At 38.8% G+C, this 24081-nt stretch overlaps 1 protein-coding gene across 1 annotated transcript; it reads left to right on the top strand.

Moving 5' to 3' along the window:
- Positions 1-855: 855 nt before the first annotated feature.
- Positions 856-18734, top strand: LOC137729717 (uncharacterized). Its single transcript, XM_068468725.1, has 16 exons — positions 856-1267; positions 1861-6835; positions 6925-7113; positions 7411-7525; positions 7805-8861; positions 9418-9865; positions 10237-10290; positions 10375-13246; positions 13344-13457; positions 13596-13726; positions 15164-15256; positions 15427-15696; positions 15803-16421; positions 17330-17405; positions 17484-18298; positions 18389-18734. The coding sequence occupies exons 1-15, from the start codon at positions 1032-1034 to the stop codon at positions 17581-17583; spliced, it is 11349 nt and encodes a 3782-aa protein (XP_068324826.1). The 5' UTR covers positions 856-1031; the 3' UTR covers positions 17584-18298; positions 18389-18734.
- Positions 18735-24081: the final 5347 nt, after the last annotated feature.

The raw sequence follows: 24081 nt of genomic DNA, 5'->3' as shown, positions 1-24081 counted from the left end.
ACACATGAACGAGTGTGGCAAGTCACCTCGCTTCATCGGCATCTACAAGATGGGTGCCTTGTTTGACACTCTCTTCGGTACTATCCTAGGATCACATCCAAGTTCAACACCGCACAACGACCCTTGCTAGCCAGAGGGAGATTTTGGGCCAACATCATGTATGCTTTGATGTTTGGACACACATTGACGGTCGTATGACATCTGCCTTGTCCTACCAGAAGGCTCACCTCAGCGAGCCTGTTGGGTTAGTATTTAAAAATCTATATGCAACTCGTTGATCCAATTAAAGCTTTTTATTTTATATAATGCTTAATTTTGTTTGCTTCATACGTTAAGTGACTTAGGGGATGAGGATGCATTGATTAATGGCTGATTCAAGGACAACTTTATGACCCATGGTGATTTCATGAGGTAAATATCATCTTAACAGTCAGATGATGATTGTAGTCATATTGTTAGTAACTTAGGGGATGAGGATGTATTGGTTAATGGCTGATTCAAGGACGACTTTATGACCCATGGTGATTTCATGAGGTAAATATACTGTCAGATGATGATTGTATTAAACACACATATTTACATCAATTATATGAAACCGTCACATAATGATTGTACTAAATATATGTAAGTATTATTCCTAATTCTACAAATACCATCCAAGTCCAATTTAAAAGTAGGTTTTTAAGTAGGGATTAAAAAACTAAATTTGCAAATGTGATTATTGATAATTAAAATATTAGTTAGATGTTGATTAACTATTTATTTCTATTAATAACAAATGATTTTATTTGTAAATTTGATTTAAAATTTTTATCGATCCTCGCCAGCAAAAATAAAAAGAAAGCCTTGCGAAAACAGAAAAAGCAGAAGACGAATCACGTTGAGTCCAGAGACACACAGAGAGCGCAGGGCAACAGCAGCTGCGGATAAACCAACCAGAAAACCCGAGTCAGAGTTCCTGAGCCGACTCAGTCGAGTGAGCGAATGAGAGATGCTTCTAGTGCAGAAGCGGCATCAGCAGCAAGATAACGATGCAAGGACTCCATCACCAACAGCAGCAACTCGCGGCGCTTCTCTCCGTCGCCATCCCCAAGGACGATTCCGCCTCCGCATCCGCCCCATCCTCTAACTCCGACGACGACGACTCCGCTCGACTCGCCGCCATCAATTCGCTCCACCGCGCCGTTCTCTACCAGCCCAACTCCGTCCTCGTTACTCACTCCGCCAATTTCCTCGCACAGGGCTTCTCTCAGCTCCTCTCCGATAAGTAAATTCCTCTTCCACTTCACTTTCGTTTTCTTTCTTTAAAATTACAACTTGGGTTTTTGTTTCCTTACTAGTTTTTTTTTGTTTAATTATATATTAAATTGGAATTTGCGCATGGACGACGTCCTACTGGTTTTGTTTGGCTGTAAAATTAAGGAATTAGAACCTCTGGAATTTTAGTTTCGATTTTATGTTGCTGCTTTGTTTTGGTTTAAATTTTAATTATCTACTAAACTGATTTTCGTGGTACTTCTCTTGTGAATGGTTTTAGTTTAAACAAGTTGCTGGTTGTGTTTGTTTGCTGAAAAAAGTGTAAAATAATTAAGGGATTTGAAGTATGAAGCTTGCGTTATTCAGTTTCGGGATGCATATATCACAGTAGATGTTCTAACTCACAATGCCGAAACCCAAAAAACTTACTATTCCTGATTAAGATTTATTGGATCACCACTTAAAGTGGCAATATTTTCGACTCAAAACATGAAAAAAAACTATTTTAGGCAAAAGGGTTTTGAATGGTAAAAAAGTGGGAAATTATCTATTGTGGTTGAAAGCATATATGTTTATGTCATCTCTCTGGATTTTGCATTGTAGATCGTATGCAGTGAGGCAAGGGGCAGCTGTAGCATACGGGGCTCTTTGTGCTGTGGTTTGTTCGATCCCTATAACGTCAAATGGAAGACAAAACCATGTTATGCTCGGAAGCTTGGTTGACCAGTTCATTGGTTGGGCCTTGCCGTTGCTTAGTAATGGCGGCGCTGGAGATGGGACCATGGAACTATCATTGGATAGCCTACGGGAGTTTCTCAATGTTGGGGATGTTGGTGGGATCGAGAGATATGTTTTATCAATTCTCAAAGCATGCCAAGTACTTCTGGAGGATGAGAGAACCTCCTTGAGTTTGTTACACCGGCTTCTTGGTGTTTTGACTTTGATTTCCTTAAAGTTTTCTAGATGCTTCCAGCCTCATTTTCTTGACATTGTTGATCTACTTCTTGGCTGGGCATTGGTACCAGACCTTGCTGAATCGGATAGACGAATTATAATGGATAGTTTTGTGCAGTTTCAGAGTCATTGGGTGGGTAATTTGCAGTTTTCTCTTGGACTGCTGTCAAAGTTTCTAGGTGACATGGATGTTTTGCTTCAGGATGTAAGTCATGGAACCCCACAACAATTCCGAAGGTTGCTTGCATTGCTTTCTTGCTTTTCAACAATTTTGCAGTCCACTGCTTCTGGGTTGCTGGAAATGAATTTACTTGAACAAATCACTGAACCTCTTAACAGAATTGTTCCTAGGTTATTGGGATGTTTATCTATGGTCGGAAGGAAGTTTGGGTGGTTGGAATGGATTGGGAATTTATGGAAGTGTTTGACTCTTTTGGCAGAAATACTTTGTGAAAGGTTTTCCACCTTTTATGCTTATGCAGTTGATATTTTATTTCAAAGTTTGGAATTGGACAATACTAGCCAACCAATGGGAACTGGAAGAATTACATCTGTTCAAGTTCATGGAGTTTTGAAAACTAATCTCCAGTTATTATCTTTGCAAAAGTTTGGCCTTTTGCGGTTATCTGTGCAGAAAATACTGCAATTTGATGCTCCAATATCACAGCTGCGTTTGCATCCTAATCACCTTGTAACTGGCAGTTCTGCTGCCACTTATATTTTCTTGCTTCAACACGCGAATAATGAAGTTGTTGAACAGGCAGTTACATCGTTAATAGAGGAGCTAGAGTTGTTGAAGGGCATGCTAGAGAAAGCCATGGGCGATGGAGATGGGTTTGTTGCATGTTCTAAATTCTTTTCAAAACTTGAATTGTTTTCATTGATTAAGTTTGATTTGAAAGTTTTGTTGACATCTGTTTTCTTGGGCGGGGATAATAGTTTGAATAGTCAACCAGACATTGCAAGCCTATATCTTATGCGGTCAGAAAAGTTATTGAATTTTATTATGGAGAAATTTAATCCTTTTGACTTACCAATTCTGGCATATGTGGATTTGCAAGTCAATGTTATTAAGACATTGGACAGGCTAACAACAGTTAAGTTCTTAAGCAAGTGCGCTGTTACATACCATAGCAGTGGGAAATCATCTACAGTTGCTACTGCTGATAAATTTCTTAATAGTAAGTACTTGACTAATGAACAGTCAGTTGTGGTTGTTGAGAATCTGAGGAAGTCTAGTGCGTTCTTTGTGAAAGCTCTCCATGTTTCTTCTCCTCTTGCAGTTAAAACAGTTGCGCTTGATTGGGTTCAAAGAATCTGTGAGAATGTTATTGCTTATAACGAGAAATCAAACACAGAAGCTCATTTCTATGAAGTGTATGGCAATATTAAGATTATTGGGAATATGCTTTTCTCAATTTTGGATGCCGCATCTGACAGGGAACCAAAAGTGAGGTCACATGTTGCATTAGTATTGGAGTTATTAATGCAGGCAAGGATTGTACATCCTCTTTACTTTTCTTGCATGGCTGAAGTGGTCTTAGGAAAACTTGGTGATCCAGATAGTGAAATAAAAAATGCATTTGTTAGGCTGCTTTCTATTGTTGTGCCTACAACACTGTATGCATGTGGGATTCGTGATTATGGGACATCTACTTCATCTAGGGCTGTTGTTCTTTGGTTAGGCAACAGTTCTAACTTGCACTGGAAGCAAATATTTGCCTTGAAGCAGCTCCCCCAGCAACTTCACTCGCAACAACTTGTTACCATATTGAGTTACATATCCCAAAGGTGGAAGGTGCCTCTTTCTTCTTGGATTCAACGACTTATTCATAGTTGTCGAATTTCAAAAGATTTGCTTTCAAGTCAACTTGAGGAAACTGGAAAATCTGGTGCCACTGGTGTATGGTTGGACTTTAAAATGGATGAAGATTTTCTTGAAAAGCATTGCTCAGTTAATAATCTGGCTGGTGTTTGGTGGGCTGTACATGAAGCTGCTAGGTATTGTATTACCACGCGCCTTCGGACTAACCTTGGTGGGCCTACTCAGACCTTTGCAGCCTTGGAGCGAATGCTTTTGGATGTTGCACACCTGCTGCAGCTTGACAGTGAGCAAAATGATGGGAACTTAAGTATGATCGGGTCTTCTGGTGCTCATTTGTTACCAATGAGGTTACTATTTGATTTTGTTGAGGCGCTGAAGAAAAATGTATACAATGCATATGAGGGGTCTGCTGTTCTGCCGTCTGCTACTCGCTCGAGTTCCTTATTCTTTCGAGCCAACAAGAAAGTTTGTGAAGAGTGGTTTTCTCGTATATGTGAGCCAATGATGAATGCTGGATTAGCTCTACAATGCCATGATGCCACGTTTCAGTATTGTGCTCTGCGTTTACAGGAGCTCAGGAATCTTGTGGCTTCTGCTTTGAATGAAAAGTCTAGGGCACAGGTAACTGAGAACCTCCAGAATATCAGGGGCAGGTTTTCTGCAGACATCTTGAGGGTTTTACGGAACATGGCGTTGGCTTTGTGTAAGACTCACGAATCAGAGGCTTTAATTGGCCTTGAAAAATGGGTTTCTATGACACTCTCTCCCTTTCTTGTGGAGGAAAACCAGTCCCTCAGTAACAGTGGGATGCTGGGACCCTTTACATGGATCACTGGGCTTGTATATCAGGCAGAAGGTAAATATGAAAAGGCTGCTGCACACTTTATTCACTTGCTACAAAATGAGGAGTTGTTGAGTTCCTTGGGTTCGGATGGTGTACAGTTTGTCATTGCACGCATCATTGAGTGTTATACTTCTGTTTGTGATTGGAAATCTTTAGAGTCCTGGTTATTAGAGTTGCAAACACTTCGTGCTAAGCATGCTGGTAAGAGTTATTGTGGTGCTCTGACGACAACTGGGAATGAAATCAATGCAATTCATGCCTTGGCACGGTATGATGAGGGTGAATTTCAGGCAGCATGGACATGCCTTGGTTTGACACCTAAAAGTAGCAGTGAGCTCACACTTGATCCAAAATTGGCCTTGCAAAGAAGTGAGCAGATGCTTTTACAGGCAATGCTTCTTCAGAATGAGGGAAAGGAAGATAATATCCCCCATGAATTACAGAAGGCCAGGTCAATGCTGGAGGAAATGTTGTCTATTTTGCCGCTTGACGGGTTAGAAGAGGCAGCACCACATGCTATCCAGTTGCACTGCATATTTGCATTTGAGGAATTTTTCAAGATTAAAGGCAACCAAGACAAACCCAGGCAACTTCAGTCAATATTAAGTTCATATGTCCAACTTATGCAGCCACAAATAGGCAGGGTCCATCTGGACTGTAACCCTTGGTTAAAAGTTCTTCGAGTTTATCAAACCATTTCCCCAATTTCTCTAGCTACCTTAAAGCTCTCTATGAATTTGTTGAGCTTGGCCCGCAAACAAAAAAACCTACTGTTGGCAAACCGTCTAAACAACTTTCTCAAAGATCACATATCGCGTTGCTCCGGGGAAAGCAACCATGACTTTCTCATCTCATATTTGCGGTATGAGGGTATCCTGCTAATGCATGCTGAAAACAAGTTTGAAGATTCTTTAACGAACCTGTGGTCTTTTGTGCGTCCTTGCATGATTTCTTCCCCATCACCATCTATAGGTTCTGATGCTGACAATGGTATTCTGAAGGCTAAGGCTTGCTTGAAACTCTCAAATTGGCTTAAACAGAACTATTCAGATTCAAGGGTAGATGACATTGTTCTTAATATGCGGTCAGACTTTGATATGACTGATTCCTCTTCTCCTGGCAGAGGTAGTGCCTCACTTGGCAATGAGATTCTAATCTCTAAAACACGTTTGGGTCCTATTATTGAGGAGATTGTGGGCACAGCTACAAAACTGTCTACTCAACTCTGCCCCACCATGGGCAAATCCTGGATTTCTTATGCGTCATGGTGTTTTAGTCAGGCCAGAGACTCTCTCTTAACGCCAGATGAAAATACCCTTCACTCATGCTCATTTTCTCCCATCCTTGCTCCTGAAGTTCTCCCTGAGAGATTCAAGCTAACTGAAAATGAGATCGTAAAAGTAGAATCTTTGCTTTTACAGCTCTTCCAGAATAAGGATGACAGTTTTAGAGCTGAAGATGGAGAGTGGAACTCTTCTCTTGATTCTTCTGAACTGAGAAACGACAACCCTGTGATGGCTTTGGTGCAGCAAGTAGTGAATATTATTGAAGCTGTTTCTGGGGCACCTGGTGCAGAAATTTCTAGTGATGATTGCCTTTCTGCTACTCTAGCTTCTCAGTTGAAGATCTTTCTTCGTGGAAACTTTGGCCTAAATGAAACTGCTTTAATTTCTGTAGTTGATGAGTTGGTTGTTGTTTGGTGGTCTTTAAGGAGGAGAAGAGTGTCACTCTTTGGGCATGCAGCTCATGGCTTTATAAAGTATCTTTCGAATTCATCTGCAAAAATTTGCAATAGTGGCTTGTCTGAATCTGATTCTGAGTCTCTGAGGCAAAAAACCGGCAGCTATACTTTGAGGGCTACATTGTATGTCCTACATATTCTTCTCAAATATGGAGCTGAGTTGAGAGATGTACTTGAACCTGCTCTTTCAACTGTTCCTTTGTCCCCATGGCAGGTAAGCGGCTCTTCCTTGGTTTATTTCGTTCATACTAATTTTTGGTGCAGGAAGATTTGATTGCACTCTCATTATGATCTCATTTCTAGGAAGTAACACCCCAATTGTTTGCGCGGTTAAGTTCTCATCCCGAGCAAGTGGTTCGGAAGCAGTTGGAAGGCTTACTGATGATGCTGGCCAAGCAATCTCCTTGGTCCATTGTCTACCCAACACTAGTCGATGTGGATGCTTATGAGGAGAAGCCTTCAGAGGAGCTTCTGCACATACTTGGTTGTCTGGTAAGGAAATTTCTTTCATTAATGTGCATTAGACTCAAACTTCGGGAATAACAATGAAGGGAACACTTCCATGATAACTTCGCAGTTTTTAATAATAACAAATTAGTAATTAGTTTATGCTAATGCTTCTTTATATTTAAAATGACGTATTATTTTTTATAAAGAAATTGCATTGGTTATATCATGCAAATGGTGTTACCTATCCCAAATTTTGTTCATTCAAGATTCTGTTTATTTTTACTTACCTTGTTTTACATGGAACATAATACACTTTACGCATACTCATGTTACATGCAGAGTGAACTATACCCAAGATTGATTCAGGATGTTCAGCTCGTGATAAGTGAGCTGGGAAACGTTACTGTTCTTTGGGAGGAGCTATGGCTCAGCACCCTTCAAGATCTTCACACAGGTATGATTGACCTCGCTTAAATGAGGCTTTTGCTGCTTTTGATGCCATTTATTTGAACATCTTTTGGGTTTTAGATGCCAAAAATGATTTGGGAAGTAAATCTTCTCTTGTCAGTTTTGTGCAACTTGGATATGAAATTATATTCTAGTGACTAATGTGCAGGTATTACTCACAAATGAGGTGCTGCATGCTGGGACCTGAATATGCATGCACCAGACATAAGCATTGGTGTACTGTTTTTCAATCTGACCCATTTGTTTTTATTGATTTTTCTTTCAGATGTGATGAGGCGCATAAACGTGTTAAAAGAGGAAGCTGCACGAATTGCAGAAAATGTTACTCTTAGCCAGAGTGAGAAAAACAAGATAAACGCTGCTAAATATTCAGCCATGATGGCTCCTATTGTTGTGTCCTTGGAACGTCGTCTGGCTTCTACATCTCGGAAACCTGAAACTCCTCATGAAGTATGGTTCCACGAGGAGTATAAAGATCGGTTGAAATCAGCGATCACAGCTTTCAAGACTCCTCCAGCATCCGCTGCAGCACTTGGAGATGCATGGCGTCCATTTGATAACATTGCTTCATCCTTAGCATCTTATCAGAGGAAGTTATCAATTCCTTTAAGTGAAGTTGCACCACAATTGGCTCTACTGTCATCGTCTGATGTTCCAATGCCTGGTCTTGAGAAGCAAGATACGGTCTCTGAATCTGACAGAGCTCTCAGTGCTAATCTCCAAGGAATTGTCACCATTGCATCTTTCTCTGAGGAAGTGGCTATCATATCAACCAAGACTAAACCTAAGAAACTTGTTATTGTTGGTTCAGATGGTCAAAAGTACATGTATCTCTTGAAAGGAAGGGAAGATCTCCGCCTTGACGCTAGAATAATGCAGCTCTTGCAAGCTATAAATGGTTTCCTGCATACATCTCTTGCAACTCACAGCCACTTTCTTGGTATTCGCTATTATTCTGTGACTCCAATTAGTGGCCGTGCTGGTCTCATCCAGTGGGTAGACAATGTAATTAGCATATACAGCGTCTTTAAGTCTTGGCAAAGCCGCATCCAACTAGCTCAGCTCTCAGCAGTGGGTGGTGGCAGTTCGAAAAGTCCTGTTCCTCCAGCTGTTCCCCGACCCAGTGATATGTTCTATGGTAAAATCATACCAGCACTCAAAGAGAAAGGTATAAGGAGAGTAATTTCCCGAAGAGACTGGCCTCATGAGGTGAAGCGTAAAGTTCTTTTGGAACTTATGAAGGAGATTCCTAGACAGCTTCTTCATCAAGAACTTTGGTGTGCTAGTGAAGGATTCAAAGCCTTCAGTTCGAAACAGAAGAGGTAACTAAGACCCTGGAAAAGCTCTTCGTTCCTGTACTAATAATCTTCGTTGCATTAATTTATATAATTTACTAAGCTTAACAACCTGCTTCGGTTCTATTAATTGTATTGTTGGTGGAGCTTCCTGTTCTTCAAACTAGTCATCATACATTAGAGCATTCTTAGTTTAGCATATATATTATTATTCAAAGGCGATGTCTCACATGGTATCCACTTCTCTTAAATCGCATATACCGTTAGCAGGTATACGGCTCATGGAGTTACGAGAACAGGGTAACACACACACACACACACACACACACACACACACACACACACACACACACACACACATATCTATATATCTATATATAAATGTTGGAGTACAAATTAGTGATATGCTGGGCTTAATGATCAGTTTATCTTCCCTTTTTTCAGTATAGTATAACTTTTTTTCATTCTAATATATGGTGGTATTCGACTATTAGTTTTTTTGGGCGATCAGACACTCTTGTTTCATAAATAAAATATAATATATATTGTAGATTTAGCTTTTAATGTGTACTTCATTTTGTAGGTTTTCCGGAAGTGTTGCTGCCATGAGCATGGTGGGCCACATTCTTGGCCTTGGGGATAGACACTTGGATAATATTCTAATGGATTTTTGTAGTGGTGATGTAGTCCATATTGATTACAATGTCTGTTTTGATAAAGGGCAAAGACTGAAAATTCCAGAAATTGTTCCCTTCCGCCTTACACAGACCATTGAAGCAGCATTAGGGATGACGGGGATAGAAGGTACCTTTAGGTCAAACTGTGAAGCAGTTATTGGTGTTTTGAGGAAGAACAAAGACATACTCTTGATGTTACTGGAAGTGTTTGTTTGGGACCCGCTTGTGGAATGGACACGGGGAGATTTTCATGATGCTGCTGCAATTGGTGGTGAAGAAAGGAAGGGCATGGAATTGGCTGTCAGTCTCAGTTTATTTGCATCTCGTGTACAGGAAATTCGTGTTCCCTTACAGGTAATCATTCTGAAACCTAAGCTTCTGTGCATTTGCACTGCAGTGATTCTTTGGCACTCCCTTAAATTAGTTAATTTATGTCTGGATGGCTAGAAAGCATCTCGATGTACCTTGAATTTATACCTGGCACATTCTGTGTGATTCTCACAATTTTTATCATGTGTCTGCAAATATCCTGAAGTTGCAGTTATTGTCCCTATACCTATGTATCTGACAATTAAAGTAATGTTTTCAGGCTTTCTCTAATTTGTTTGTACCTTTATCTTTGGTTATGTGTGTCCAACTGTCCATACATATATGTTTTAAGTATTTATATGCAGTGGAAGTTTGATTATTTGAATGACACTTTGATACCATTTAACTGAGAGCAGGAACATCACGATCTTTTATTGGCTACTCTACCAGCTGTTGAATCTGCTCTTGAGGTGGGTACATGCTTTTCACTTTATTTTGTTTCTTATTTTTGTTCTGCCGACATTTGTTAATGACATTTGGGAAATGTTGACCAGAGGTTTGCTGATGTTCTAAACCAATATGAACTTTCATCTGCACTCTTTTATCGAGCTGATCAAGAGAGGTCTAGCCTAATTCTGCATGAAACGTCTGCGAGATCAATGGTTGCTGAAGCTACTAGTAATTCAGAGAAAGTTCGTGTATTGTTTGAAATTCAGGCTCGAGAATTTGCTCAGGCAAAGGCCCTGGTTGCTGAGAAATCTCAAGAGGCAGCAACCTGGATGGAACAACATGGGAGCATCCTTGATGCTTTACGAGGCAATTTACTTCAAGAAATAAATGCTTTTGTTGAGCTGAGTGGTATGCAAGAAACATTGTCTCTTACATCTGCTGTTCTGGTGGCTGGGGTTCCGCTGACTATTGTTCCTGAGCCAACACAAGCACAATGCTATGATATAGATCGGGAAGTCTCTCAACTAGTATCTGAACTGGATGATGGTCTCTCTTCTGCGATAAATGCACTTCAAGTATATTCGTTGGCTTTGCAAAGAATTTTACCATTAAATTACATTACAACGAGTGCAATTCATGGCTGGGCACAGGTTCTGCAACTATCTGCCAGTGCTCTTTCCTCTGATACCCTATCTCTTGCTAGAAGACAGGGTGCTGAACTTATTGCCAAACAACATGGGGAGAATTTTGATTCTATCACACTCAGTCATGATGATCTGTGTCGTAAAGTAAAGAAGTATGCCCTAGAGATGGAGAAGCTTGAAGAGGAGTATGCGGAGCTAGCGAACTCTATTGGTTCAGAGACCGAATCAAACGCTAAGGATCGGCTTCTGTCTGCTTTCATGAAATTCATGCAATCAGCTGGTCTTGCAAAGAAAGAAGATGCCATTGTTTCCATTCAATTTGGGCAATCTAAGAATGATGGAAATGGGGCAAAGGATTCTAGATTGCGTGGGGATCTGAATGAAAAAAGGGAGAAAGTTTTATTTGTTCTGAACACAGCATCCAGTTATATGTACAATGAGGTCAAACATAAGGTGCTCGACATAATTAATGATTCAAATAAACGTAGAAATGCGAATAACCAGTTACAGATGGAATTTGAAACTATTTTCTGTGGAATTGAGGAGCAAGTAGAGAAGTGTATACTTCTAGCAGGGTTTGTTAATGAACTGCAGCAACTGATTGGTAGAGATTTACCTAGTGATGACACAGATAAAGGCCGTCCAGGATATTATTCTGATGGAAATTGGGCTTCCATTTTTAAAACCATTTTACATTCCTTTAAGAGCTTGATTGGGCAAATGACTGAAGCTGTTCTTCCGGATGTAATAAGATCTGCAGTTTCTCTGAATTCAGAAGTCATGGATGCGTTTGGACTAATCTCACAAATTCGCGGTTCTATTGATACTGTACTTGAGCAACTCATACAAGTAGAGATGGAGAGGGCATCTTTAGTTGAACTAGAACAGAATTACTTCATTAAAGTTGGTCTCATTACAGAGCAGCAGTTGGCTCTTGAAGAAGCTGCTATGAAAGGTAGGGATCATCTCTCATGGGAAGAGGCAGAGGAGCTTGCTTCCCAAGAAGAAGCTTGTAGGGCACAGCTGGACCAACTCCATCAAACTTGGAACCAAAGGGACTTGCGAACTTCCTCTCTTATAAAGAGAGAATCTAATATAAAGAATGCCCTCGCTGCTTCTGCACACCATTTTCAGTCTCTAGTTAGTGTCAAAGAGGAAAGAGAGCTGCATGTCTCAAAAAGCAAGGTGCTACTGGACATGCTTGTTAAGCCCTTTTCTGATTTGGAATTGATTGATAAAGTGCTGTCTTCATTTGGAGGTTCTTATACTTCTTACTCAACTGAGATTCCTAATTTAGCAGATTTGATGAGTGCCGGGTACCCAATGTCTGAATATGTTTGGAAGTTTGGCAGCTTATTGAGTCAACATTCTTTCTTTGTTTGGAAAATTGGTGTTATTGATTCTTTTCTGGACTCATGCCTAAATGATGTAGCTTCATCTGTTGATCAAACTTTAGGGTTTGACCAGCTCTTCAATGTTGTTAAGAGAAAGCTTGAAATACAACTTCAAGAACATCTTGGTCGATACCTGAAAGATCGAGTTGTCCCTAATTTATTGGCTAGCATTGATAAAGAAATTGAGCATCGGAAGCAATTGACAGAGTTTATGAAGGAAGCTGCTCTTGATGAAGTAAAAAGAGATGTCGGGGCTTTAAAAAGGGTTCACCTTATGCTTGAGGAATTCTGCAATGCACATGAAACAGCCAGAGCAGCAAGTTCCGCTGCATCTCTAATGAAAAGGCAGGTGAATGAGCTGAGAGAGGCTCTTTGGAAGACAGGCCTGGAGATTGTTCAGATCGAATGGATGCATGATGTTACCTTGACCCCTTCACACAGTAGCAGGGTCATGTTTCAGAAATTTCTTGCTGGGGATGATAGTTTATATCCTATTGTCTTAACACTCAGCAGACCTAACATGCGGGAAAGTTTGCAGTCTGCTGTGTCAAAGATAGCCAGGTCTTTGGAGTCACTGCAAGCTTGTGAACGAACTTCTCTGGCAGCTGAAGGGCAGCTTGAGAGAGCAATGGGGTGGGCTTGTGGTGGCCCAAACTCCAGTGCAGCTGGAAATAGTTCAAGTAAGAATTCTGGAATTCCTCCTGAATTTCATGACCATCTAATCAGGCGAAGGCAACTACTATGGCAAGCTAGGGAAAAGGCATCAGATATTATTAGAATTTGCATGTCTATATTGGAGTTTGAAGCATCAAGAGATGGTATTTTTCGATCTCCCGAAGAGATGTACCCATTCAGGACTGGCACTGATGGCAGAACATGGCAGCAAGCTTACTTGAATGCACTAAAAAGATTGGATATTACTTACAATTCTTTTGCTCGTGAGTGTGTAATGTTGTTTGATAATCAACTTGTTTCTGATACCAACTTCTCATCCATACGAGTCCTTAATGTGTGCTTTGGTGTATCCTGTATTAGGCACTGAACAAGAATGGAAGCTTGCACAAAGCACCGTGGAAACTGCTTCCAGTGGATTGTCTTCTGCAACCAATGAACTTAGTATTGCCACTCTCAAAGCAAAGTCCGCTTCAGGTCATACCTTCTTTTCCACATATACCAATGGATACATCCTTAACTGTTATATGCTAGGAGCCCACACACACACATCTGTGCTATACATACTATATATCCGTAAATCATGTGAGACCTGCTGGTTTTTGTCATTTACAGGGGATTTACAAAGCACTGTTCTTGCAATGAGTGACTGTGCATGTGAAGCCAGTGTTGCACTTGGGGCATATGCCCGTGTTTCAAATCGTCATTCTACTTTGACTTCTGAATGTGGTTCCATGCTTGAAGAGGTATGAGTTAAAATTTTGATGCTAATTGATATTGCCATTGGATCAGTATTACTAATTTTACGGTGGTTGGTATGTTGTTTATATACTGTGATGCACGTTACGCTGGAATTTATATTTCATGTTTGAGATATGGTAATGTGAGTGGCTGTTTGATTGGGTACATTAGTGTATTGGATCAATATAAATCAGTGTATACCTACTAAGCAGAGACTCTATATACGCTACATTGGTGGGTAGTCACTGTTTAGTTTTGCTAATTTACTGCTATTTCTATTAGCAGGCCAGCACCGGATATGAAGATCTACTAAACAATATCCACTAATACTCCCTTCATGTGTAACAACCAACAACTGTACCACACATTGGATTTTGAATGTGTTAAATACAAATTACCAAAAATGTGGGTCACCAATGTTCAATAACAATATACACTAATAGTCCTTACAATCATTAAAAAAATTCAATTCTAATAGTTAGTTTCAATTGTAATAATTAGTTTCATTAAGACAATAAAAATACACGAGTGGACAGGAAGTCCACAGAAAACTAGCAAAGCAAAAATGAACCCCTATAATGAAAACAAGTAAGAAAACTCAAGAAGCTGACTGATAGAAGCTTTCCAATGAAGGCAACTACATGAAAATCACAAATATTTAAAATCTGACGTCACCGAGCCTCATAATGAAGACCACAAACGAATTTTCTCCATAACTCCCTCTGCTGCCACCTACAGATTCCTCAAAACCATTCTATTATTCATAGGACCTGCTTCCCTTTGTGGTACCCAAATCATTTGATTTCTTATTTTTATTTGAGGTACCCAAATTGTTTAGAGGACCTGCTTCCCTCATTTAGTTTGGCTATTCTAATAAGTTGGCAATGCCTTACATTCTGGCATTGTTCTAATTGTTAGTCATCCACACAGTTTATGATTTTATAGTGAGCAGGACTTATAATGATCATTTCCTCTTTACTTTTTGCAAATGTTATTGCTCTAATTTATCTTACCTATTCTAGAAAGTGGGATTATGTGCAGGGAAATAATGGTTATCCATTTTGCTTATTTTTGCTCCATTTGCACTTACTTTTCTGACACAAACTATTTAACCAAAAACAGTTAGTAACGTGTAGATAGTAACATACCGATGTATTATGACATTGGTTCTGTATGAATGCTGTTTCTTTCAGCAATCTAATTATGCATATGAAATAAAGTTGATGGATAGATTGCCTATGATCTTTATGATAGATTATTGAAATACCATTGCATCTTCCTGTTATCAGGCCTTCTATCAACTGAATTTGCCTTTCCTTTCCTTTACTTTTGCAATTTCAAAAGGATTCTATCAACTGGGACTCAATTACTCTTGTCATTTTCAACTTTTTGTTTGATTGGGGATGGCTTCGTTATATGGTTAATGCTTCTCCTTTGGATAGGTGCTTGCAATAACTGAAGACCTACATGATGTTCACAGTCTGGGAAGGGAGGCTGCTGCAGTACATCGTTCTTTTGTGGAGGAACTTTCAAAGGTTTTCCTCATCTCACAATTAAAGTTTTATATCCTTTTTACATTTATTAATTGCAGTTTTACTTATTCTGCGAGTTTTATTTATTTATTTATTTATGCAAATACAACTAGATTTGATTATTTACTGAGTATGTACATAACCATACATGCTGTTTGCGACATCTTGGACAGGCAAATGCAATTCTTCTTCCACTGGAAACAGTTTTGTCCAAGGATGTTGCTGCTATGACTGATGCTATGGCTAGGGAAAGAGAGACCAAGATGGAAATATCTCCCATTCATGGACAAGCCATATACCAGTCGTATTCTTTAAGAATTAGGGAGGCTCGTCAGGCCTTAGAGCCCTTGGTGCCCTCCCTCACATCATCCGTCAAGGGGCTCTATTCTATGTTGACCAGGCTTGCCCGAACTGCAAGTCTTCATGCTGGAAATCTTCATAAAGTATGTCAACAGTATTGACATAAATCATCTTTATTTTATTTTATTATTATTGTTTTACAACAGTATGTTGACTAAATGTAAACCCTTTCTCTCTCATCTTTGATAGGCTCTTGAAGGACTAGGAGAAAGCCAGGAAGTGGAATCACCACTAATTGATGTATCGAGGCCTGATCTTACTTCTGATGCTACTGGATTTGATGAAAAGGAAGAGAGAGAGAACCTCTCTATGTCAAACAGTGAAAGCAACAATGATTTTCTCAGCATTACTGGACTTCCTTTGGAATCTAAAGGATGGTTATCTCCGCCAGATAGTATCTGCAGTAGTAGTACCGAGTCTGGCATTACCTTAGCTGAAGAGAGTTTACCAGGTAGCTTCAATGATCCTGAAGATATAGTACAACAGCTTTTGCATGGTCCTAGTAGCAGAGAGGGTACAGATTATCAAAACACTGCTCCCGACTCTATAAATGATAGCCCAGAAATCTCAGGTTCTGTACAGTTGGAATCAAAGTACGCAGAGGTTGATAACACTCATATTGGCTTTTTTAAGTCGATACCTAGTGTCCCAAAGTCAACACCAGGTGATGAATCTGCAGCAGTCTGTCCTGATATTTCGCGTCCTTTGAATGAGAACACGCAGGAGATGTTTGGGAGTAAAGATGAAATATCCTCACTAAACAAGGCCAAAATTAAAGATGAAAGTCGTTCTACCCGAGTCGGCAGGGGTAAGTATCGAGCCTATCCTATAAAATTTTCTACCTGTCTTTATTTTTTCTCACTCTCCTCTGCATGGATATCTACTGTTTCATTTCTTGCCTTTTTTTTTTATCTACTTGTTATTTCTTTTATTTCTTCTGTATGAACAAAGAAGTAATTGGATATAATATATATATACACATACACATATATATATATATATGTATTATATAGGAAATTATTCTGTAAACACAGTTGCTGAAACTATTAAGCTTATTAAACACTAAAAATGTCTCTGAACAAGTCGAGCCGAAAGGAGAAGAAAAATGGGATTGGGCAGAGCTGTTAAGCTTTTGTCCAGCTGAACACAGCTGAAAATGTATACTCAATGGGAAAAGACAAAAATATGGAGAGAGTAAGCGATCGAATTGAAGTTGGAATGAAGATATTTGTGTTGTAGGGAAAATAAACTGAAGGGATTCTTTAATTTGATATGTAGGATAAACAGATGATACATTCTAAGTACTCATAGTAAATTCTGGTTCTACTAGGATTATTTAATAACTCTAGCCCTATTTTGACTTTTCAAATAACATAAATGAAACATAACAAATAAGAAAAGAAGCGGCATGAGAGAACATGCTATGAATTGATGAGAACTCTTGAGATCAGTAAAGATTTAGGTTGAGAAATTGTTGTGCAACTTTATTTTGTGGAAGAATCTTTGCATGTGGTCCAAAAGAATGTGTAATTTTATAATATGATGATGCATCATCAATTGTTCTTGCCTTTTAGTTGAAACTATTGTAATTCATTTTCCATTCACTGTCTGATACATACTACCTTTGTTCTGGTGATTTTCAGGTTTTTAATACTTGAAATTAATAATTGTCATTGTTGTTGCACTTACCTTTGTTACTTTTGGTTATTTTTATAGGTAAAAACCCTTATGCAATGTCGGTCTTAAGACGAGTTGAGATGAAACTAGTTGGTCGAGACATTGCTGACAATAGGTAACTGCTGCTTCTGGGGATCTGTATGGGTTTTTGGTCATAATTAATATTGACATTGAATCTTTTGTGTATTCTCAGAGAGATTAGTATCGGGGAGCAAGTTGACTATCTACTTAAGCAAGCCACGAGTGTTGACAGTCTTTGCAACATGTATGAAGGTTGGACACCATGGATTTGAACTTGTGAAGATGGTCTGTTTAAACTACATCAAGTCTTATGTTTACAGAGCAAATGACAGGGTCAGGAATGTTTGGTGAACTCATTCACTTTTGCCATGAATAATCAGGCACACTTCAGGATGGAACTTTTTACCTCCTGGGCAAGCTTCAGCAATCCGACTGTCTTTTGGCTTCAAATTTTGAGGTTCCTGATCATTAAATTCACCATGAGGATTGTTTTTGTGAGCAATTGGCCACAAGTGTCTAATGGCCTCATTAATTGGCAATATTGAAACACCTGCTCAGGCCTCTGCACACCCTATGACAGTCAGCAGTTTATTGGGCGGAGGACATGTGGAGCCTTGTTAAAATTACTGCTGCGTGCGAACCACTCTTCTGTTGTGAAGCTGAACTTGGTTTCCAAAAAGTACAAGGGCATGCTTAGCCGCCTCTACTGCTTTAATTCCATCATGAAGATTGGAGTCTGGGACGGACAACCTCACACGGTATTATGCAACTAGAATACTGCGGGAGGTTTGAGAAAGGTCATTCCACATCCACAGTTCACCATTGACAGTGCAAGGATAGTTCAATTCAAAGTAGTATCAAGAGGATATTGAGTTCTTGGCAGCTTGCTGTCATGGTGCATCATGTTCGTGCGTGCATCTCTGTTCAATTCTCAGTATCTACGCACAAATCCAACATTGGTTCTGTATCACCAATTTTCTTACCAATGTGAGTAACATAAATCTTTCCTTTTGCTGTAATTTATGCTCAGACAGGTCGACCAGTTCTTTCTCACTTGTTGTCTATCTCATTGGGTAGGCAATCAGTTTACTTTTCCGCAGGTTGTGTTTCAGGAGGTGCAGGATCCTACCTCTGCCGGAATACCAAATGAACAAGACTGACATGAAACGTTTAATTCAGTTACAGTTAGATGGGCTCCGTTGTCGGCCGGATTTTATTTTTTATTTGGAGTTTTGGCCCGCAGTGAAACTGACTTTTCTTTTGCGTATTACCTTTCAAATTTGTGTGTATCGTTCTATTTGCTGGTAAGGAGATTTGAAACTAAATGACGCAGCAGTATTTTCTCCCTATTTACTTGAGTTTTCCGGCACATGATACGATATATACAAGGACATTTGGAAATTGGGCTAAAATGAGGATTATCTCACCTTTTGAAATCATCAAAATCAAGTAACGATGACATATCTATGAAATATTGATTTTATAGTGTTTTGAAAAGTAATCAAGCAATTACATCCGTTCATCGTATATTGTGGATCAGTTTTCGTTAGATATTATTTATATTTAATTTTAAATTTTAAATTTTAAATTATTTTTAACTGCATAATGTATAATGAACGGAAGTGATTTATTGATCAACCGGATCCCTAGAGGATCCGAAGAGGATCATTTTTCAAAAAATTTGCCCGACGTTTTGATTCCCATAACGTCTAAAACAATGGTAATACTAATACCACTAGCTTGCAGTGATTTTGGAATTGACCGACCATTGTGGGTGCTTGTTTCCAATCAAAATTTAAAGCCCACAGACATAAATATTTGCACTTTTTTTAATATATAATATACAAAGACCACCTGAATTTCCCCTACAGTACTAGCTGTACTAGCTGGCTAATGGTTGTCTCTATCAATTTTATTTTTTTAATATTTGCACTTTTTTTAATATATAATATACAAAGGCCTACAATGTTTGTCTCTATCAATTTCCCCTACAGTACTAGCTGGCTAATGGTTCCACAAAAAACAATATTTAGCAAGTGTGCAACCAAGGATTTCGACTAAAATGCCGCATATGTCAAGTATGATTATAGCACGCACAACACTAACCCCACAGCCATGTGCACATGACACTGGTGTCACATGAAAAACCAAGAAAACTGTATTCTTAGTGGTCAAATGTGACTGCAAAATTATTATACGAAAGCTTTGATGAAGATGTATTGGGAGCCAAAAGAAAATTTGATTTGATGCTCGCATTGGATTGTACTTAAAAATATCAATGAAAATATCCTCTTCGTTAAAAAATAGATGTATATGCATATGGAAGACTTTAATTTGTAACATATCTAGTAACTTTCAACATGCTATACTGATGAAAAGGGTTAAAAAAGAGAAAAGATGGGGCGGGTAAGAAGGTAGGTTAATTTAAATTACTATACCACCTTTATATATATATATATATATATATATTTTATTATTATTATTATTATTATTATTATTATTATTATTATTATTATTTTATGTTGAAGGGCTCCAACTCCAACTAAGGAAAAAAGAATTAAAAAAAACAAAAGTCATATGAACTTTTACATAGTTTTTAATTTGTCATATGACTTAAAATTTTAAGCAATTTGTCACATGAATTTTCTAAAATCATTAATTTGTCATCTCATCCTAATTCCGTTAAGTTTTGGAGTATGCTATTAACACACCCCTTTTTATTTCTCACACACCCCTTATTAATTTCTATCTATTGATATTCTTCAATTCATCCGATCGGGCGATCGAAAATTAATAGGTTGTGTGAGAAGTAAAGGATAGAACACCCCTAAGTTTTACATCCAAAAGCAGGTTATTTTGGACTTTTGACCTTATATTTTTCACAAGTTTATTCATTCATTATGTTTATACAACTACATATGTGCACTAGGGGTAAGCGATAAATTGGTTTTCAGCTTTTGACTTACCTTTTACAAGTTCTCTACTTATTTTTTGATACAAAAAAAACATGTCACGTTCGTTTCATAAACTTATGGTGAATGTGGGACCATGATTTTCTAAAGCCAGAGTATGATGGATCGGAATATGAATACCTCAGAAGTTCAGTCATGAACTCAACAACTCCTATTAGAGTGAGTTGCATAGACGGACTAATGATGCCACCACATTCTATGTACCAGAAAGGTAGGTGAAGTATGCCAACTTCAATGAAATTAACCATTCTTGTTTCGCAAGATATGAAAACTTGATCTGATCGGGGATTAGATCAGTTTCCTATATTATTAGAGATTCCTACAATTTAGGGATTGGTGTGTGCTATAAGTAATTGCACTTCTAAGAGGATGCAATATCTACTCCTAGTTATCCATTGATATTCTCCTAGTTTAATACAAATTGTATATCCTAAAAGGACTATCTCTCAATTAGTATAAATACACCCTTTTAGAGTTCATCACTAGTAACACAATTATCGCATTCTCAATTCTCTTACCTACTACTTGAGTATCATAAATTGCTGACTAACTTGACTGTCGAAGAACCTTTGGCCGGTACCCCACCAGTGCAAAGGTGATCTTATGATCATATTTTTTTTCTACATGTATTCGAGTTTGTGTATCTCCTCCACACATGGTGATGCGGATATTTGTTTTTTTATTTTTTATTTTTTTTTTTTTATATATATATTTTTATTTTTTTAACAGCTTAAAAGATAACATCCATGATTCAAACCTTGACGTTGGTTTATTTTGGAAATATGGTCGGATTGAACTATATTCTGCGGTAAGGAAGCAAAGGATGAAAAATAGGCTTAAAGATTTGAGTAGAATTACTTGACTAAAAGATATGCAAGGAGGTTCGGTCCATAAACTTTAACAGCCAAAGTCCATGACTAAGGCAAAAAGTAGAGCGTTTAATTTTGGAAGGGACATGCCCTCTTCCTAGCAACAAAAATTGTCTAAAAACACTTGAAAGTAAAAACTACGATTAACCCTTATTATAAAAAATAGCTGTAGCATCAATAACTTTACCTTTTTCAGCAGCAGACAGAATGTTGGGAGCAACTTTAAAGTTGGTAGGTGGAGTCACTTCAGGATCCATCATCAAAGTCATCACTCAATCCAGTTCCCTTATATGCCTTTAGCTCTACAATTTCATTTAACATGCTGGGAGGAATGAGAAAGTTGGCTTTCTTTATCTTTGCCATCTTGTTGTAGGCATCCCAACCATCTTGGTGGTCCCATCCAACAAAGCCAGTGATGTAGCCCAAGTCATAGCTTTCGACATACTTCAACTCAAAGGCATCTTGGAAAATTGCATGGATATCTGTCAAGTCTGCCTCATTCTCATTTCTCGCTTGTCACGTTGAAGTCTCTTTAAGTTCTATTGGAGGATGGTGCGATCTGTGTTCCAATTACTCCGCTCTGCAGCCAGTGTGTGCTCCACCTTATCATTTGGCCTTCAAAGTTTGCTCCAACTCCTCTATGAACCTAGTTAGTATTTCCTTAAGGTTAGTGGCCTTGTTCTTTTCATAGACTAGATGCTCAATCAAGTTGTCCTGCTTGACCTCATAGGAATGCTCTGCTGTTTGTTTCTCCACTAGCACCTTCTTTAGCTTCGTAGATCTTTTCTGCAGCTGCCTCTCTAACTGAAATTTGCATCCAAGTTTTCTTTTGTTGGTTGCCTTTAGCTTGTGAATGTTCTCGGTTTGATTAAAGAGTGCTGCCTTCATCCCCACATGAGCTTGTTTTCACAAGTTTATGGGAATGGGGAAAAAGTACAAGAAATCAATACAAATTTAATAAAAGGCGAATAGGGACTTACTGCATATTAGTGTGAGCGATGACTGCACAGATCATCGCTTAGATATGCTCCATGTTATGTAGACTACTGTATTAATGGAAGAGCATGCCAATTCCAAGCATGTTTAAGGCTCATGGGAAGTTAAACTTAGCTTGCTGCTGCAGCAGAAGAACCTATTGCTCTGGCAAACATCGAAGGGGGTTACATAGGATTGCCTACCGACGTATGTATTGGAACGACTGTCAGAGTCGAGGCAGAGTCAAAGTTGAGAACCCATTACCTCATTTAAATTCAGAGTTGAAGTTGGAGCATGTCGTTACTTCTTGTTGCTGTCGATGTTCTTTTTGGTGTTGTTGTTGCTAGTCTTGCTGTTGTTGTTGTTTTGATTGGTATTGTTAATGTGGTAACTCTATATGTTTTCCACTGCCTACAAGATTGTGCTTTCATGGGCATCGAAGCAACCTCGACCTTCACTTAGAGATAACTTTATCTCTTCTTCCTCTCTAATCTTTGGGAGCAATGAGGTCTATTGCTGCTCCGCCTCAAGAAGCCTTAACTCAAACGGAGTGGATGGCTAAGTTTTAAAAGCCTAATTGATTTTCGCTTGCGGAACTATGGAGTTCCCCTCCTCGACGGATTTCCTTTTTAGCAGCCTACCCTTGTTGGACTTCTTCATGGCATCATTGAACCTTTTCCTCTTCTTCTTCTCCATCCTAAATATTCTGGAGTTTCGTTTGAACGTATCTCATTTTTAGCATCTTCCACGTTAATTTATAGTGGCTAGGACATGGGATATTCAAAGCAGCGCTTGATGATGGCGTCTCTGCTGTGCTCTATATTCCAGTCAGGAGTAATAAGTCACTTCCAATTACAGTTTGCTGTAGAAATGAACTTGAAGCCTTGGTCAATCAGCTTTGGCTGACACAATTCGATGTTTTTCACATCATTGTTTCACTGTAAGTTAACAGACGTAGAATTCCAGACTTGAACCTAGAGATGTTGCATTCTCAATCTACACTCCCCATTGAAGACTTGGCCGCGATTGGAAGAAGTAATGTGTCTCTAAACTCTTTCTTATGGCGTACATCAGGCAAAATTTCTGAAGCACAAGGTCTACTTCATACCATTTATTTAGTAGCTCAAAGCATGTGATAATGTGAAAGGTGGCAGAAGTGAGATTGCAGAGTGTGACATTGTAGCATACCAGAATCTCCTTCAGAAGGGTTGACAAAGGGAATTTCAAGCCTAAGTCTAAATATTGCACGCATATCTTATGCGGACGATCAGGATCTGAAGATTTAGGCAATGCTGCCTAGGTAATATGTCTAGCTTCCCACCAGACCTTACAATAGTTTAGGAAATCTTGGCGAGGTCAAATGGAAACTTAGTCATCTCCCTTGCTTTGCACTTTGAGAGTAATAATTGGCAGCAGGAGTAGGAAGAACATTGGAAGAAGATATTTCTCGATTTGAAAAGTTTGGGAAAAGAAATTGAAGGTGAGGATTTCACGCAAGAAGTTTATGTTGAAATTTCAGAATAAAAGTGGAGGCTTTAGCGCTTGGAAATGTGAAGGAAATAAAGAAGAAATCTGAAAAAATTTATAAAAGATATTTTGGAGTCATCTTACCGTGGAATCCAAATCGTCATGCATCGAGATCTACGAAATTGATGGCCATAATTAATTGGAAACGTAAAAAACAGTACCTTATTTCTCGCACGCACGCAACTAAGACATCCTCATCATTGCAATATTTATGGCACGATTATCAAGAGCATACGCCTAAATCGAGAATTACCTTGCAACGATTATGAAGTAAGGCTACCACGTGTTAGTATAACTTTAAATAGTATATATTCTTATTTACTCTGAAAGACATGGTTTTTGGATAACTATCCATCCTCAAGCGGAACAATGTTTTCAGATACATAGTTACGAAAAATTGCAGGACCATGATTTTCTAGGGCCAGAG

Source organism: Pyrus communis, chromosome 3 (assembly GCF_963583255.1).
Source record: "Pyrus communis chromosome 3, drPyrComm1.1, whole genome shotgun sequence".
Taxonomy (NCBI): domain Eukaryota; kingdom Viridiplantae; phylum Streptophyta; class Magnoliopsida; order Rosales; family Rosaceae; genus Pyrus; species Pyrus communis.
The sequence above is the reverse complement of the archived record's forward strand: the minus strand, read 5'-3'. Positions and strand labels throughout refer to the sequence as shown.

What these genes read in the sequence shown, in the direction of transcription:
- LOC137729717 (XM_068468725.1), top strand. Translation starts at nt 1,032, where the DNA reads ATGCAAGGACTCCATCACCAACAGCAGCAACTCGCGGCGCTTCTCTCC. An exon ending in CCTTCAAGATCTTCACACAG is followed by an intron (nt 7,526 to 7,804) that starts GTATGATTGACC and finishes TTTTTCTTTCAG; the next exon opens with ATGTGATGAGGCGCATAAAC. An exon ending in ATGCTGGAAATCTTCATAAA is followed by an intron (nt 15,697 to 15,802) that starts GTATGTCAACAG and finishes CATCTTTGATAG; the next exon opens with GCTCTTGAAGGACTAGGAGA.